Source organism: Eucalyptus grandis, chromosome 2, assembly GCF_016545825.1.
Source record: "Eucalyptus grandis isolate ANBG69807.140 chromosome 2, ASM1654582v1, whole genome shotgun sequence".
In the NCBI taxonomy this organism is placed as follows: Eukaryota; Viridiplantae; Streptophyta; class Magnoliopsida; order Myrtales; family Myrtaceae; genus Eucalyptus; species Eucalyptus grandis.
In genome coordinates, this window is record NC_052613.1 from 46,873,695 (window position 1) to 46,890,615 (window position 16,921).

The following is a 16,921-nucleotide window of genomic DNA, read 5'->3' on the forward strand; positions in this document are numbered from 1 at the left end:
CCGGTCTTTAGCGGGCGATTCCCGATTCTAAGTGGGAACCGCCCGCCCAGACCATGCACACCCCTAGGTGGGGTGCCATTGAGGAGAAATGCCAAGGGCGATGAGTCTCGCTTGAGGTAATGTTTTCTTGGTACATGGGAATTGCTAAGTTAATTTTTAGATTTTTATATCTAATCCGGATTTATCCCACTCTCAACGTTGGATTTCTTATCTGGCATTTTATCTGAGTATATTAGGTTTGGAGAATATCACCAAATACTGGATAGGATAATTGATTCAAATCCGGACCACCAAATGCAATTTTATAATTTTAATGGATTACATCTTTGACAAAAGATTGAGATGCTCCTCATTTAGGTAGTAGGATTGGAATCCTCTAAATTTTGGTCACCCTTTGGACCGAAATTATCTTGTATTTAGGAGCTACCAAACACTCTTACAAATTTCCTCCCTTTCTTTCTATGAGAGGGAGAAAATTTCCAATTTTGCTCTCTTTCCCTCACAAAATACTTAAAATTTTTTTTACTTTTTACACTAACCCTTCCCAAACAACAAGCAAGAGTTTGTTAGAATGGCCTTTGAACTTTCAACTTTTAGATGAAAGAGTGGGGGAGACTTGCAATTGTCATTAGTATATATTTTTTTCCAGTAGTGTTATTAGCAGTTGACGCAGGCATATACATTGATTTATAGGAGTTTCGATGGCATCCTGACGTCATTTGGAGCATCAGCCTAGTCAAAATCAATCTGAAGGATTCAGAAAATCATTAACTTGCGTTGAGAAACGGGTTCACATTGCTAATGGTTTCGTGTACCCTTTGAGGAATTCTTTTGTTTTCTTGCATAAGCGACAATTTGAGGATTGATGCACGAAATCCGTTCATGGGCTCAGCTAGGCCTGAGTACGTCGCGGAATAGATGGAAACAGGATCGAAGCAACCATGTGACGAAAACGAGCCTGCTGGGCTCCTCCAGGTGCGAGTCCATGGCCATCTATTGCGGCCTCGCGGGGGGCTTCTTACTCTATCGTCGTTAGCTCCTCCGACTAATCGAGTCACGCTGCACGCTCACGCGTTTGCTTTACCAATTATTTACTTTCGATAGTTACTTTAGCAAATCTCTAATTCTTATGCCAATTTCAGTAATAAATTCCCACTCGATGTACGAGAGATCTTTTGATAATCGATGATTAGAAACAATCAATTATGTATAAATACATGGTGATTTTAAATACCTACGTATCACGTGTTTTCAATAGTTGCTCATGATGAGTTTTCCAGTGATAGTATGAAAAGGTTGAATTCATTTTAGGGTAATCGGTTAGACAAAAAATAATTTTAAACTCGCTTGAAAAAGAATAATATGAAAAGAATTATCAAATACACTTTACTAATAAATGAACATAGCAAAATTATCCATCGTAGAAGGAAAAAGGGTTCTAATACATGATTGGATATACTTAATAATATGCTTAACGGAATATATTTTAAGTAGTGATTGTTACGATTGAAAAGTTACGCGGATACCCACTACAGAAAAATTGTGTTGCGTACTGTAGACATCTATGGTAGACATATACGGGAGATAATAAATTTGGTGTGGTGGCCGTCTTGTCTTAAGATATATGCACATATTACATACACATGCGAATTAATTTATGCTGATGTTATGTTCACGAACAATGCATTTGTTTAGAAATGGTTCAACTCCATGCCACAAAAGTCAAGCGTGCTTACTTCTTTTCCCGTAGTCAATATGAAACATCTTCAGATTATTATGTCAGAAAAGAATCGCATGTTCTTCCAAATTAGGGATGGAGGAAAAGCACGCTGCTATTTTTGAGCAGCAAATAGGTGCGCAACTATTCAAAAATGTTTGATTCATCGTTCGACATTTTGACGAGTCTTTTCTTTTCTTTTCTATTTTTTCCCTTTTCTTCTGGTCGGAACTTTCTGACGAGGTCGATGAAATGATGATCACGGTTCACGAGGGTTTCCCAGCTACAAGACAATTGAAGCCTAAGTGGGAGACCAAACGCATAATTCCGGGATGATTATCTGGGACCATGCCAGTAAAATCTAATCCTCTTTTTCTCTTCTTTTCTGCTCATTTTTCCGGTTTCCTTTCTTTAATCTTTATGATGATGGAAAGAAATTTACAAACATCATGGCTTCATCATGCAAATCGGAAAAAGCCGGCAGCCCATCTGAACATGAATACGGCCAAAGTTTAAGATACTCCCGTGATCTGAACAACAGAACCTCTTCCAAATTATTGATTCATGATGTGTACATCGGCTGTAATCTTCCACCAAAAGAGAAAAAACAAAAGGGGTCGTGTACAAATACATCAATCCAAAACTCAATCTATTACAAGTACACAACACACCTGACAGACCACATGGGAAGATTAGTCCCAGAACGTCCACGAGAAAGAAGCCAAGATGAACTTTTTCTTGCCCTAAAAGTTTTGTTAACTTCATAAACAAAGCAAAGATACATTATTCTCAGGTGTAAGTGATGCATGCCCAGCAACATCTCCCTCCCTCCCTCCCTCCCCCTCTCTCTCGAGTCGCAAAGCCCAACCGACCACAATCCCTCTTTTAAAACTCGAGCATGCGTCTCTTACATCCCATTTCCAAAGGATAGAAAAAAAGACAAAAATCATGAGAAGCAACCTCCTAAAAGAAGGGAACATAGAAAAGCTAAAGTCGATAAGTACTACAGAAAGAAAAAGAGAAATACATGATGATGAGTTTAACGTGAAAATCGGACCGCTACCCTCAATTCCCCGCAATGCAACGATGCTGCTCTCCCAACTCTGCCCGTCTGTTTAATTTCTTTCACTTGATGTGAACAGAAAAAAGGGTTAGAAACTCGGGAGAGCGCAATTGCAAAGCTGTTTTCGGCGCTTTCGTGCCTTACTTTTCGCTAGACAAGCATCGCCCTAGTACAGTTTTTGGGACGCCGTCGACGCCAACATCCGCTGCTCCTTCCGTAACCGCTGCTGGAAACCACCGCAACATGCCGACGACCGCCCATCCCGGTGGATGTATGTGGTTTGGTTTGTGAGAAAAGGAATGGAGATTTGCGGTGTGGAAGCAAAAGTTAAGTGAGGGATGAGATAAAAAAAAAAAAGGAAAGAAAGAGAGGGGGAGAGAGCTTTATGAGTTGTTGCTACATAGCTAGGGAAGCCATAACACAGAAAAGAGACCACAGTTTCAAGTGAGTGATGATGAGGAGTGAATGGTGGTGGCAGGGGACATGATGGGTCGAATATAAAGGCGAGATCGTAGCTTTTGGTCGAAGGCGTGAGTGGTCTTTTTCCCTTCTTTTCACCCTCTCTCTCTTTTTGTTTTAGCTTTAACTTTTCCATGGGGTGCAAATTTGTTTATATCACTTCTTTGTATTTCTTTTTTCAAAAAAGTGAGGTTGAAATTCACGTTGAAGAAGGGCATGTTTGTGGGGAATGAAAATAACTCCACTAACCCGTTTTCCAAGGCTCTGGGAATTTCCACACTCGAAAATTTTATATATTCCTCCTTGATGCAGGAGGGGGGAAGGAAAGTGGGATTGATGGGGCTCCTTTGTCTGCGTGCGGGAGTGAAACTTTGCTTTACATTTATATTATATATATATATTCCTCCTCCTTTTGCTTGCATTAATTCGGGGGCTATGGGGCTTTCGGATGGCGACAAGAGTCTATTCATTAGCCAACTTTTTAGATTTATTGCCTTATAATTGAGGGTTGGATGGACGTTTGAGGATGGCCATTTGCCTAGATATTTGCGTGGTATGGATCTTGAAACGATGGCACACGGACCCGAGAAGGCCATCAATCCCACTTTCCATGTGCACTCTTTTTGAGTTATTTGCTAAGTCGCTGGTTACAAATTAAATGTCCAAAAATTATTATGTAAGTTTGAAAAAAAGGACAGTAGTCATTCCATGATAGATCAATCATGATTTTTAAAACTTTGGCGCTCAAGCTTTTATGAATAAAGAAACAAATTGTTTTTAGTTCAATCGAATACCGACAAGTCGACTGTAGTTATCACCAATTGTGATATATACACATGAACGGCCTCTTGTTTTTGACTAATCCTCCTGTTGGAACTATCGGTCACAAACTCGTTAACTAAAAGCTTACAACCGATAATGATGAAATTGATAAATAATATAAAAATAAATAAATAAATAAATAATATATATATATTAGTGTAATTCTTCACACAATGCATTTATACTGTAAAATTTAATAATCACTTTCTATCTCGACTATTTTCCTACGTTTTGCATGTTCTATATTATTGTAGATATTACAAGAGTTGCTCCTTCTCTGTGATGATGTATGTGGTTCCAAAGTGGATCGATATATTCGTAATTCTTCTCTATGAGCAAAAAAAAAATAAAAAATGCTAAAAGGTCTACTATGTATCCTGAAAGCTCCAATGCACCTTAAAAGCTCCGATGTTCCGAATCGGATTATGAGGTACCTTTTAAGTACTAAAATTTGATTACCTGCATGTCAATTATGTAGGTCTGAAAGTAATTGTAATATTCCTTGCCTAATGTGTATTTATCTTCCCCGCGTCCCTCATGTAAACATGAATCTGGAAAGGAAAATTCTACACTTGAATCTCCATGTCGTCGTACTTTTAATTGGTGAGATTGAACTATATGGTAATAGACCAAATTTCACCCGTAAAACTTTTTTTTCCTAAAGAAATTGGGATCCTCTTAGTCTAAAAGATGAATCGAGAATTGCAGTTTAGATCATTGAGAGGATGACACATCAAACACAGCTAATATTGGACGAGTTCAATTTATTTTCCCTCCTTTTTTTTCAATAAAAAAAATTGTCGTCTTTCCCCGTCAATTCTTCTTACTTATTCCAACTCCAATGTCATCCTCCTTCACCATGACGCCCTCGTCGCCGTCACCGTCCAAACCTCAGTTGCGTGACACACCACCACACATTGCCAATTTTTATGTGTGTGTATGTATCTATGCCGTGTTGAACGGCACCCCAAATATGAGGCTAGTACTCAAATCCGAAGTCTTAAGCTTCGGCGACCCCTATTTAGGGTTGCCTAAAGTGCGCCACAGGCTTGCATCGTTGTCGCGACTAGCTGCATTCGCATAAGTCTCGGTCTTTGTTGAGAGAGAGAGAGAGAGAGGTTAACGTTTGGATAGTTTTGGATGAAATTTCTGAAAGTCCGAAAGCATTTTGGTCAAGATAGGGTAACTTGAGCATGTTACTCCATATTTTTGAGCGTGTATCACCTTTTCCATGGTTAGAGATCAGAGTGGGTTGTTGCTTGTTTGACCTTAGGATGCCCGCAAGAGAACAAACGATAAAGGAAACGATAGTGGTCCTCGTTGCTACTCTAATTGACCTTTCTGTCACGACATTGACTGTTGAGTCATGAGACGTAGCTGTACATAAACCACAGCCGTCCATGGCTTGGAGGGATATGATGGACGGAAGAAAAGCGGCAGCTGAATCAGTAAGCGACGACTACCGGATAAAAGCGCCCCCCTATCTCACTTTACCACGTTCAAAGCAAAGAGAGAGCAAAAGAAACGCAAACAAAGTCAGCGGCGAGATCGTGGTTGGATCTCGCTTTTCGCTGTTCACACTCGCACACACCGTTTTTTCCACCTTGACAAAGCTGGTGGCCTTGTTCCCATCATCACGCCCCTCCTCCTCCTCCCTTCTTCCTTCCATGCATGGTGCATCCTCGTACATTGCCTTCCGATCTCTCGATCCGACGGCCCGAAGCAACGACACGCCATGCCTTTCCTATCGTGGGTTCATGATGATCATCCATCGATGGACCTATCATCTGTTCTTAGTTGACCCGCTCGTTGTGTCGTTTCCTCCTCTCATGATAAACCAATAATGCATGCCGGACCCATTTTTATACCACATTCTAGAAAAATAAAAGGTCAGGTTGCACTACTACCCTCATGCCTGCTTTTAGTATAATTATTATTATTATTTTTTTAATGATGCGTCATGTGGGTACGTATCCACTCTTTATATTAAGTGAATTTCGCACGTTACCCTTTAGTCAAGTTTGTCGTTTTGAAAAAAAAAAAAATATTGACCCGAAAGGTGTTCTTAATTTCATTTTGTGTCGTTTTGCTTAGATAGGTTGCAAATTACTGATGTTTACCCGCCGCCGGCCGAATTTGAGGATTACATTAACTTGAGACAATGTGCTCTCAACGTCAAAACGAGAAACAAGAAGAAGAAACTGTCTCCCCTTATTAATTAGAAGGAGAAGAGTTGCAAAATGTACGAAAATACACGTCGGGAGGACGTCCATGTTCCTGCGGATTCGAAGTATGAGAGATTCTTAAACGTAAATATCTTTGAACAAAACGATATTTCTACTTTTAAAATGTCGGAGTTTATGTTAACGAGTGTCTTTGAGTACTTGTTAAGAACATTGAATTGAAAAAGATTATACTTTCATGACGATTGATCACACATAACACAAGAACAATCGGTATATATATTGAAGACTGCATTCTGGATCGTGTTGAATCATCATATTGACCTTTGCGTTGAGCAAGGAGATTTGTAAAAGTTGTTTTTATCAAAATTGATGAAACAATCTAACAAAATACCGCCGGCAGTTTTACAATAAATGGAACTTCGAGTCGGTAAGTAAATTACTCATATTGTGACCAAAAAAGCTTATAGATGCAATCGGGTTTGTGCAAATTTTGCTTCGATTCGGCAAAAATGCCAAATTAGAACTTAACCAAGTCAATAATTTAATGAAAAGAGGAGGTTTTCCTTAAGTTCGGTCGAGTTCAGGTTTTGAATTTTAGGGTTTCCATTCGACCAGGGCCTTATCAAAAGGGGCTTGGAAGTATGGAGGGCGACCCGGTTATACGTCATGCCACGCAATTAGTACGTCATAATTAGCGTATGTATAAATGTGGCTTTTTCTTAGCTTAGATAACGGGGCTTGTTGACTTCGACGCTGAAGTATGAAGAGGGCCGAAGCCCCCCAGGCGACGCCGAGCATTCTTCCTACGTGCGCCTGCAGGGGCGCGTACTCTACACTTGCCATCGTTTATATGGAATGTGGGCCATCTTCTTAAACCATATGGACATGATTTATATATCACGCAGGTCGGCTAAAGTCATTCCATGGATTATTCTTGATGCGCACGGCGATGCACATAAATTTATGGATTGGGATACTCCAAATTTAGGAAGATAATCAACATTTATTTGGTTAGTCCTTTTTGTTTCATTATGTTAAGAGTGATTTCTTCCGTTCACATGAAAATGATCACGGCAAATTTCCAAATAAGGTTCAAATTCATTTATTTATTTATTTACGTGCAATGCCCTCTGACCATGACTGAAGTCACAATATCCCAAAACTCTCAAACCCCAAATAATTATGTTAAGTTTGACCATAGTTTTGGTCTCCAATTGCTAGTACGACAATGAAAAAGGAAAGTGCCAAACACATATTCGAGTTTTCAACCACTTTGCATTCTCTATCTTTGAAAGTGCAAAGTGCAAGTTTGCATCCTTATTTTTATAGAGTTTTGCATCCATTTAAGACATTTCAATTTTCATTTTCGTAAATGCTCATGCGCATTTCTTCATACCCACTAATCCACATCTCTTAAACCCAAAGATCTAACCCTAACCCTTAGGTTAGTCACCAAGGGCGCCCCCTCCCTCTTACGCCCGCAATTGTGACCTTTGACAACTTGCGTCGCCCCTGTCACTAAAAGACTTGCCTTGTGGCCCCACAAATGGACCCGTTGCAGATTTTCATCACATTTCCTAAATATTATTGTCAAGGTCATTTATGCTGTCACAATAGCCGTGAGGACTTTGATTGCTAGATTGGCGAGAGAGAGATAGGGAGCTAAGGGCGGGAGAGGCGATTAACAACGATTGATGGTGACAGGTGATTAACAATAACCAACGGTGACCATATATTTGGATAGAGAATTCATACGAACGAAATAATTAATATTAGAAATTAAAAAAAAAAAAAACTCATCTCCTTTCTTTTTTCTTGTTTTGGTGCGTACGAAGGGTATTGTGATCATTTCAATTGGGCGTTACACAGTTGAGAAGGCAAAACTTCATCGTCAAAAAGTAGGGAATGGGAAGTGAAAAACTACAGATAAATCTCTTGAGAGCGCGTGCGTGCGTAAGGAAGGGATTCGCGTGGGGGCGCACGTCGGCGAGATGGAATAAGGTGAATAAAGAAAAGGAGGGCCAAGGAGTGGAGTGGGGGGGTGGAGAATGGTCAATCATTGGATACTCAAAAAGGGCCAAAATTGGGGGGTGCGAAATCCGATAAAGCGGCCCCCAAATTGGGTCACCCCACTGTCGGCCCAGCGGTTGACACGACACCGGTCACTCTCGTGTGCGCCTCGGACCTTGCAATGCCCTCTCTCTCTCTACTCCCCACGACACGAGAAAGGCGACCCAACCAAAAAAAAAAAAAAAAAAAAAAAAAAAAGAAGGTCTTCCCACGCCCACATTGCATGCTTCAATACGCTGTGCGACTGATCGCTCTTAGCTTTTATAAAAATTACACCTGTGAGATCATTGACAGGGCCAGATTTATCTTTTTCTTTGGAGCTTTGATTTGGTCCGGCCATGCGAAGTTTCGTGATTATTGTTTTGGAAAAAAAATAAAAATTTGATGGCTCAAATGTTGTTTGAAATTTCCAGTGTTACGTATAATCGCACGCTCATTTTAGTATCCCTTCGCGCATCATACTCGACGTGCTTTTGCGAAATAGTCAATACCTTTCCCTTTTGTTGTAACTCCAGCTTGAATGTCGAAATAATTATACTTATATTGAGCTTGTAGATATATAGATAATGTCCATTGTGACATCGATGCGCCAAACTTTTTTGTATCATGAAAACCTCAAAATTTGGGGAAAGGTGTTGAAAAAAATCCTAAATTTATTGTATTGATGACAACTTAGTCCTAAACTAATTTAGTTCTAGACCTTTTAAACTAATGCAAATTTAGCCCTAAACCTTATGATTTGGTACTAATTTAGTCATTTCAACTAATTTTGACTGGATATTACCATGGACATTTAGTTGATTTATGTGGCACCATCATCGCTAATAACTTTTAAATTTTTTTCTAATTTTTTTTCTTTCCTTGTTTTTCTCTCATTTCTTCTTCTTCTTCGTCCTTTTACCGGTGATTGTCCACCAGGTGATGGCCAGGAGGGTTGGCCTTGCTTGGCCATGGCGAGGCCAGTCCTTGCCCAAGCCAAGGTGACCAAGCCGAGCATCGCCTTCGCTTGGGTGACGCTCGGCTCATTAGATTTGGCGAGGGGAGCCCTTGCTAAGGTTGCCCTTGCCCAAGCTATATCTAGTAAGGTCGACCCTTGTCGAGGCTCAGTCTTAACATGGCCAAGCAAGGCCAGGCCGAAGAAGAAGAAGAAGAAGAAGAAGTGCCGCATAAGCTCACCATCATCCACATCAGTAATATTAGGCCAAAATTAATTGGAAGGACGGAATTGACATCAAATAAAAAAGTTTATGATTAAATTGCAACCATTAAAAATTTTGGAACTAAATTAGCATTAATGCAATAGATTGAGAACTTTTTTTTGACACTTTTCCCTCCAAATTTGTATTAGTATGACAAAAATACTCTCCACTTGCCATACAAAGCCCAAAACTTTGGACTTTGAAATATTGTCGGTGTTTTGGGCAAAAATATGTTTGTTGCTAGTACAAGTCTGTGGTATGGATGGAGTGGTAAAAAATGTGGCATGTCGATGCTACCGTATGGAAAAATATAAGGTTTTTGGTGGTAGATAGATGGTATTTTTATCACGCTAGTACAAGTTTGAGGTATCAATGGCACTTGTCATACTAGTGCGAATTTGATGATTTTTGTCACACAACTATTTTGGGAGTAATGGTGCCAAAATAAGCATAATTTGGAGTTTTTGGTAGTATAATAGCAATAAATCGTTGACCACTCGAACTTGTGCCGTTTAAAAATAAGGAACTTCTTATCCAAACTTGGACCAATTGATCAGAAGTAGTTACATAACTATTTATCATGCGGGGCTCACATAATCGACAAGTAGGATGGACACAACCCCTATGCTCTTGGGTACGGGCAAGAATTTGAGAAGCTTTTTGTTGGGGCGAGGTCTACGGATGCGATCACTCACCGCTATTGATCATGTAGGGCCATATATTGAGCTTACACGGTCAACGGCTACGATGGATTCGATTCATGGAAACACGAGTCTCACGCAGGAACTTTGCCCCAAGAGATTGGCCCCGTCTGAAGAAGCCGTCGAAGGATGGCCTTCTACGGCGGTCCACACGGTCCTCCACATTGGATCCCATTTCGGTAGCATCGCCCTCTCTTTTGACCCGTGCGGTAGAATAATCCAAATCCAAAGGGTGAATGTGAACGAATGGATGTGTGGGGAGGCGACAAGGATTATCATCGATCACCTCATTTTCCTTTTGACGAGGGGAGCGCCATCGAAATTATCCCACCAACCCACAGCTGCCGACGCGTAAAAAGAAACGACCGATAGGTTAAAAGGGAACCTCACTAAAAGGAAGGGAGCTTTCGCTCTTACTTTGGACATCCGCGGCCTGTCTGTTTGATTTACGGGGATGGCGGGCTCCATGGATGCTTTCCTCATTTTAACGTGCTTGTTTTGCCCGGAAGGGGGAAGGGAATAATACCCTCTAAAAATTTTACGTTCCAGTGATTCTGAGATCCAGATGAGGACGGAGATGAAGCCTTTTAAGGACTTACTAGGTCCGAACAGTTCCTTTTTCTTTACATTGTGCTTCCGAGGTTAACTCTGCCAAGACTAGTGTTAATTTTTCATCAAGACTGCTCTAAATCTGGTCTCGCTATTGATTTCCATCGCTTTCGGAAAAAAAACTAAACAGAAACAAAGCGTAAACACGAGCACCCTTTGGCGTTTCTATAGCGAAGGGCAATAACCTAGGTGTGATCTATGCTCAGTTTCTGCAGATTCGTCTCACCTCTGCTTTCCTTCTCTTTAATTCCATGGACTCCTTAATGACGCTCTAAGCATGTAGTTTTGCCTGCGTTTGCTCGAGATACGGGAAAATTAATCTACATTCAGAAAAACACAAGTAGCACAGCAGGACGAGATCCATAGCCCCAGTAATTAGAGCTCGACACTTATGTACAGCACAGCTACAGAACATGAAGATGAAGGAAGACCACTCTCAGTCGCTTCTCGTGACGCCAGCGGTATCAAGAATCGTACCCCCCGGTCTTTAACCTTCCCTTTACACGCTTCCGTGCATCTGCTTTCCCTCTTTGGGATGCATTCTGCGTTCTTTTCTCGTGCCTGGAAGAAGGAACATTCATCTGCTTTCATAAAGAACAAGTTCTATGTTGACCAATGTTAGCTTCTTTTTTCTTGCCATGATTTCAATCAATTTAAGTGAAAGATCCTTGTACTCAGGCCCCCAGGCAACAGGGTCCTGCAGATTTATAGCAAAAACTGTCTATACTTCCACCTTTGCTGGCTCACGGGCATAGGTGGCAAATCCATGCGAAAACAAGCACCTTAAAATGACTCGTTTGCACTAATGAACATACACTATTTCGGTTGTTAACATGACGAGAGTGATATAGTCCAGCAAGGTCAGTATGTTCATGATTCGTCAATCAGATTCAGGACTAACTTTTTCCTACCACGGTCCTGATATGAAACTTGAGTTATGCACACCTCCTTTTCAGCAATAAGTGTAAATTAAGTTAGCCTACTTTTTAAAGCGAGTCAATAGAAGAACTCAAATCATTGAGAGGACACATCGCATTGTTTGGGTCAAACTAGTGCGTACCTTCGAGGTTTCTCTCTGTCTATGTTGTTCATCATGTCGGTTTGTCTACCATCCCTCTTGACAATGTCCTCCTCACGCACGTCGCATTGTTGTTCTCCTCCAATGATGCTGGGTGAAAGACGGCTTTCAAGAGAATCTAAACCGGTGCTTTCTGAATTGAGCCTTGAAATTGAGGGTGACAATGTCGAATAAGATTCTCGAATGGAGGGGCAGGGATCCAAGGTTCCCTGCCGTATGAAATTAACCTGGTTTTTAAGAACTGTATTGCCATCCATAACATTGGTGGCGCCAAAGCAAACAGATGTAGCCACTGAAATATCCTGTCATAGAAAATTACATCCTGCTGTGAGATACACATTATAGAATCCGCAAATTCATGTCACATGAGGCTAAAGTATTGAAAATCATATTGTCAGGTCTGCCAGAAAATTGATGACAGCATTTTATCCAATCAAATGAAGTTTAACCAAATTTGAGGCCCATTATAATGTGTCTGCCGCCACTGTTATCTTCCTTGATCCACTGCTTCAAGTGCACAACACAAACAACAGATTTGTGGTAATTTAATGAGTAGTTAACAGTTTGTCAAAGGGAATGCCTGTATTTTCGAACCTCTAAACTTTGTTCTCCAAAATCCAGACTAGACCATGCAAAAGAACAATACATTAATTGGAAAAAACTCATTTGTGATAGCTATATTATACCATCCCATGGCGGTACTAAGAGTGAACTAATTGAGCACGTTGCTTGTACTTCTCATTGCCGGTCTGTCATATTAAGCAGATTGTCACAATAATAAGTTTTTTTAACATTTCATACTCAAAGAGAAAATTTCATAATTCAGTAACCTATGCCTTTGAGTTTTCCCTGCAGTTTGTAATAATTTCTCCTCATTTCTTGGTCTGTGTTTGTGCCATTGTGGGGAGTTGGGGGTGGGGACAGAATCTAAATCTATCATCCTGCAGTATGATACTCCAACTGGGAAGTTGGGTTATAGTAATTGAAGGTTCTTCCATCAGAGAATTGTCAGTAAAACCTCGAAAAGTTCGGCATGGCTATTCTCTGAGTCATCAAGAGGAACATCCTTGTCCAAAGAAGAATATTCCAGCTTGCTTTCATCAAGTAGAACTCTGATTGTGTCTTGCTCTCCTCCAAAAAGTTCTTCATAGTTTTGGAACGTCACATCAACTTCTGGAATGTCAAAATCGTCATGGCAAGCAAGCTCGTTGCAAACCCCAAGATCTTGCATATTTTGGGTCCAAAACTGCACATTCAATGGCTCTCCATGAGTGGTAATACATCGTGCAAATAAAGATTACCTTAACGAGAGTAGATTAAAGAAATTCCCTTTCTTGCGTTATTCTACCATCAAAGCACTGCCACTTCTCACTGATGGCTTTTAGGAAAAAGTAACATATATGAAGCCCATTACATTTCATCTTCTCGTTGTCAGAATCTTAGCTGCACATCTTTCATCACCACTACATGCAAATACGTGAAGAAGAAATAGGAACAACACTACCAAAAATTTCATAATGAATGAAGATAAGAACCACAAAACTCTCTCTGAAACTCCTACTCAACCTTTGAACTGTCTAAAGATATTTATGATTATGAAGTTGCTCTTGTTCAATGAGAATTTCGGCCCAACTTGAAATGAAAATGTTAAATAAATTTAAAGAAGAGGAAACTCCCTTATAAATGAACACTACATCCCACATGGAGAACTGAACCGAGAAATAACATGCAATTATTATATACAGCAGACTCAACGACAATGATCAAACCTGACTAGTCTGAAAAGGGCTTCTGCATTGCCAGATGGATTCGCTTTGCCAAGGGCTAGGAGTGCCAGAAGTTGAAGATGATGGTAAGTTCCCTAGTGTGGAAAATGCTGAAGGAGAGTTCTCCGCTTTCAGATCCTGGAGCAAGGTAATCCTTTCACTGGAAAGATCGTGGCAGCTCCGCAAACTCTGATCAGTATTCTCATTGAACTTCCTTGGACTATGAGAAAATGATGAAGAAAAATCATTTTGCTCTTGATCACAAATCAATGGCAAGCTGTCCTTCTTCTCATTTAGTTGAAGCTTTCTCAAGTCAAGAATCTGTTGCATAATGAAGCAAGATGACTGATTCTGCTGACCGTCACATGATGTCTGAAAATAGGAGGAGATAATAGACACAAGAACAGTCATTTTATTTGTCCCTTTGAGACTACAAGTATGCAAAACAAGCTCAAATCGGCCACCTAGAACTCAACTTGATATCTTATGACGACTGGTTAATCATCACAAAGAACTAACAGAGCTTATGCCATTGACAAGTATGCAAAGATGCCTACCTTAGCTCTTTCTCGATTTCTTGATCCAACATTACATTCCCCTGGATAGACTGAACCTGAAGTATCCACAGTTATTGTGCCCAAATCCACAAATTCATGGGAAGAGGAATCAGATGGACCGGTGCAAGCAAGATTGCCCAATTGGCTCAAGTCTAAGTCCCATAATTCTGCAAAGTCATTAGCTGAAGGGGATCCCATGTAACTGTAGATTGCCTGCGTCCGATGCTGACAAGACCCATCGTGGATCCTCCGGTTGCAATTACGACAGATATACAGCTTGTGGTCCAGACAGTGAACGTATGCTGGGCGGTACTGGCAAGAATCACATAGGAGAGATCGGAGATGGCGGCTAGACAGTGCATTGGCTGAATGTACTTTTGCATCACAAGAGAGGCAAAGTTGTGCTGCATCAGCTTGACAGTAGATGACGGGCCTCAAAGCCCTGCAGAATTCACAGACTTTCTCCATGCTCCTTTTAGTTTGGATCATAAGCTTCAATTTTTTGGTGTCATGATTCTGTATGCCATCCCCATCCAAGAGTCAGTACCAGTATATGCCTTCGTATGAGAGTGCTTCTTGTTAATGTCAATGATCAACTGGCTATGCATAAACAAATGATTCAACTAGATTCAAGAGGGGAAATGGGAAACCAGGCATCCAGCACAGAACCATTAAAACAGACGTGATCATGGCTTTAACAACAAGCTTATGTGGCCATCAAACCGTCAGGATCCAAGGTGGTTTCCTAATGAATGAAAAGCGTAAGTTCCACGCATCTAAAGCTTGAGGAACTTCAGTCCTATCATAGAAATCGGTCGAGGTTTTTCATCTATGATGTGAATTACATTTAAATTACCCATCACAAAGAAAGTAACTAGTAAAAGATTAGAACCAATCAGATCATACTGCATATTGCTCATTCCATATGCTTTTACCCTTTACTAGATAACACGAATATAGCTTCATGTTCCTCACTGCCTTGTTATAGTAAACGAACGGTGCGAAAAATGCGAGAAAAGTTTAAAGGGTGTCGAAGGACTGGACAATAAAGCCAGGAAAATAAAAAAATCTTTCCAGTAATATGTTCAGACCTAGAAACTGTTCAGTTTTTAAAAATATGCATTGCTAGAAGTGAGAATTCCAGCCCAATGTCGCGCTAGATAATCAACCACATTCGGACACTCCAATCATACGAGCTAAAGTCAATTCCATACACAGATCTCTACAGTTCTTAGACTCCACCTAATTCACAGACAGTACTTTTCGATGTGCACGTAGCTAAAATCAAACCAGAAAAAAGATGAAAGGAAAAGAAAAGAAAAATAAAAAAAATGAAACGATTTCCCGAGTCGTGACAATATAGAAAATGAGGATCATCTCTGGCAAATCAGCCTATCAAGAGAGAGGACTAAAAGAAGAAGCTACCTGTCTGCTTCCAGAGGAGATCAGGAGCCCCGCTTTTTCTCCTTCCCTTTCATTTCCCATTTATCCGGGAAAATTTCATCTCTGACTTTGGAGCTTTATCTCATCCCACTTTTCTCTTCCCCCTTCCCCTGATCTCATCTTTGGCTTGCCCCAGCCAACCTTTTCGGTCCGACGTGTCAGCTCTCCGCGGGGGCGGAACTTTCTTACGTGGGTCGGCGACACGTGGGCTGCGTTGGGCCCCGCTGACGTTATCTGGGTTGCCCATGTGAGGCCCGTACTGTTATCCACTAGCTGGGACATGCCGCCCAATGGACGATCGCCGCGTGGGAATGGCAAGTGCGGATGACGGCGTCGCTCTTTTCGGCCAGTGGTCTCGGAGTGAAAGCAATGCTCCATGACCGATCTTCATAGATTTTATGCGATGAATAACGTCTTGAGTTAGAAGTAAGCATGCAATTATAGCAGGTCATTTCAGCGTTTGATGGAAGTATTATCTCAAAGTACTTTTAGGTTGATAATTATTCTATTTTCTTTTTTAATTTTGTTCCTAGAGGAGTTTACGAGCATTTGAATAAATTTGGTAATCGTTTGAAATTTTTTATTCTAGAAATAGAAATGTGATTAATAGGATTTCAAATTCTTTTACAATTTAAAATTTCTTTTTAATTTTTTAATAATTATATATATATTTTTTCTTTTCTTTTCTTTTCTTTTCTTCTTCTCCTTCTTCCTTTGGTCGGTGACCTCAAGCAAGGAAGAGGTTCCCTAGCGGCTAGGCGAGCTCAGCTTTGCTGGAGGCCAACGACACTTTGATGATGAGGTCGTTGGGTTGGCCAAGGCCCGTGATTGGCCAAAGGAAGAAGGAGAAGAAGAAAAGAAGAAAAACATGAATTTGATTGTGAAGTTGTCGTTGGGAACAAAAAGTAACTTTTTTTCTTACTTTTTAATTCTATATCAAATCTATTTTTAGGAACAAAAAATCTACTAAATAGATTTTTTTTTTTTTTTGTGGGAGAAAATAAAATCGAGTATTGCTTGGTCGATTACTAAATAGACTCTTAGTACACATACGACCCAAATTATTTCCCAATACACCAACACTAGGGATTGACCAAGTCCCAAATCCTATAACAGGTGAACGAGTTGATCACTATAGATTTTAGGTCGTCATCACATTGTCAATTTAATATTAACATTTTCTTATTACTTCAAAACATACCATATGCAATTGAATTGCATTGAGCTAAAAATCAATCCTCTTGGAGCTGA

General features: G+C 40.4%; 1 protein-coding gene and 1 long non-coding RNA gene across 6 annotated transcripts; both read right to left on the reverse strand.

Moving 5' to 3' along the window:
• Positions 1 to 2,246: 2,246 nt before the first annotated feature.
• Positions 2,247 to 3,261, reverse strand: LOC104433163. Its single transcript, XR_723470.3, has 2 exons — positions 2,925 to 3,261; positions 2,247 to 2,845 (listed from the first exon to the last, which is right to left on the reverse strand). It is a non-coding gene; the product is annotated as an uncharacterized LOC104433163 (long non-coding RNA).
• A 7,870-nt stretch (positions 3,262 to 11,131) lies between these two features.
• LOC104433164 (putative zinc finger protein At1g68190) lies at positions 11,132 to 15,806 on the reverse strand. 5 transcript variants are annotated; one of them, XM_010045824.2, is made up of 6 exons: positions 15,653 to 15,806; positions 14,228 to 14,784; positions 13,674 to 14,042; positions 12,923 to 13,150; positions 11,887 to 12,206; positions 11,132 to 11,387 (listed from the first exon to the last, which is right to left on the reverse strand). In XM_010045824.2, the coding sequence occupies exons 2-6, from the start codon at positions 14,714 to 14,716 to the stop codon at positions 11,291 to 11,293; spliced, it is 1,503 nt and encodes a 500-aa protein (XP_010044126.2). In that variant the 5' UTR covers positions 14,717 to 14,784; positions 15,653 to 15,806; the 3' UTR covers positions 11,132 to 11,290. The 5 variants fall into 5 exon arrangements, with proteins under 5 accessions (XP_010044126.2, XP_018724530.2, XP_010044125.2 ...); XM_018868985.2 differs by having other exon boundaries at positions 13,674 to 13,991; positions 14,228 to 14,743; positions 15,653 to 15,804; XM_010045823.3 differs by having other exon boundaries at positions 14,228 to 14,743; positions 15,653 to 15,804.
• Between the last annotated feature and the right edge of the window lie 1,115 nt (positions 15,807 to 16,921).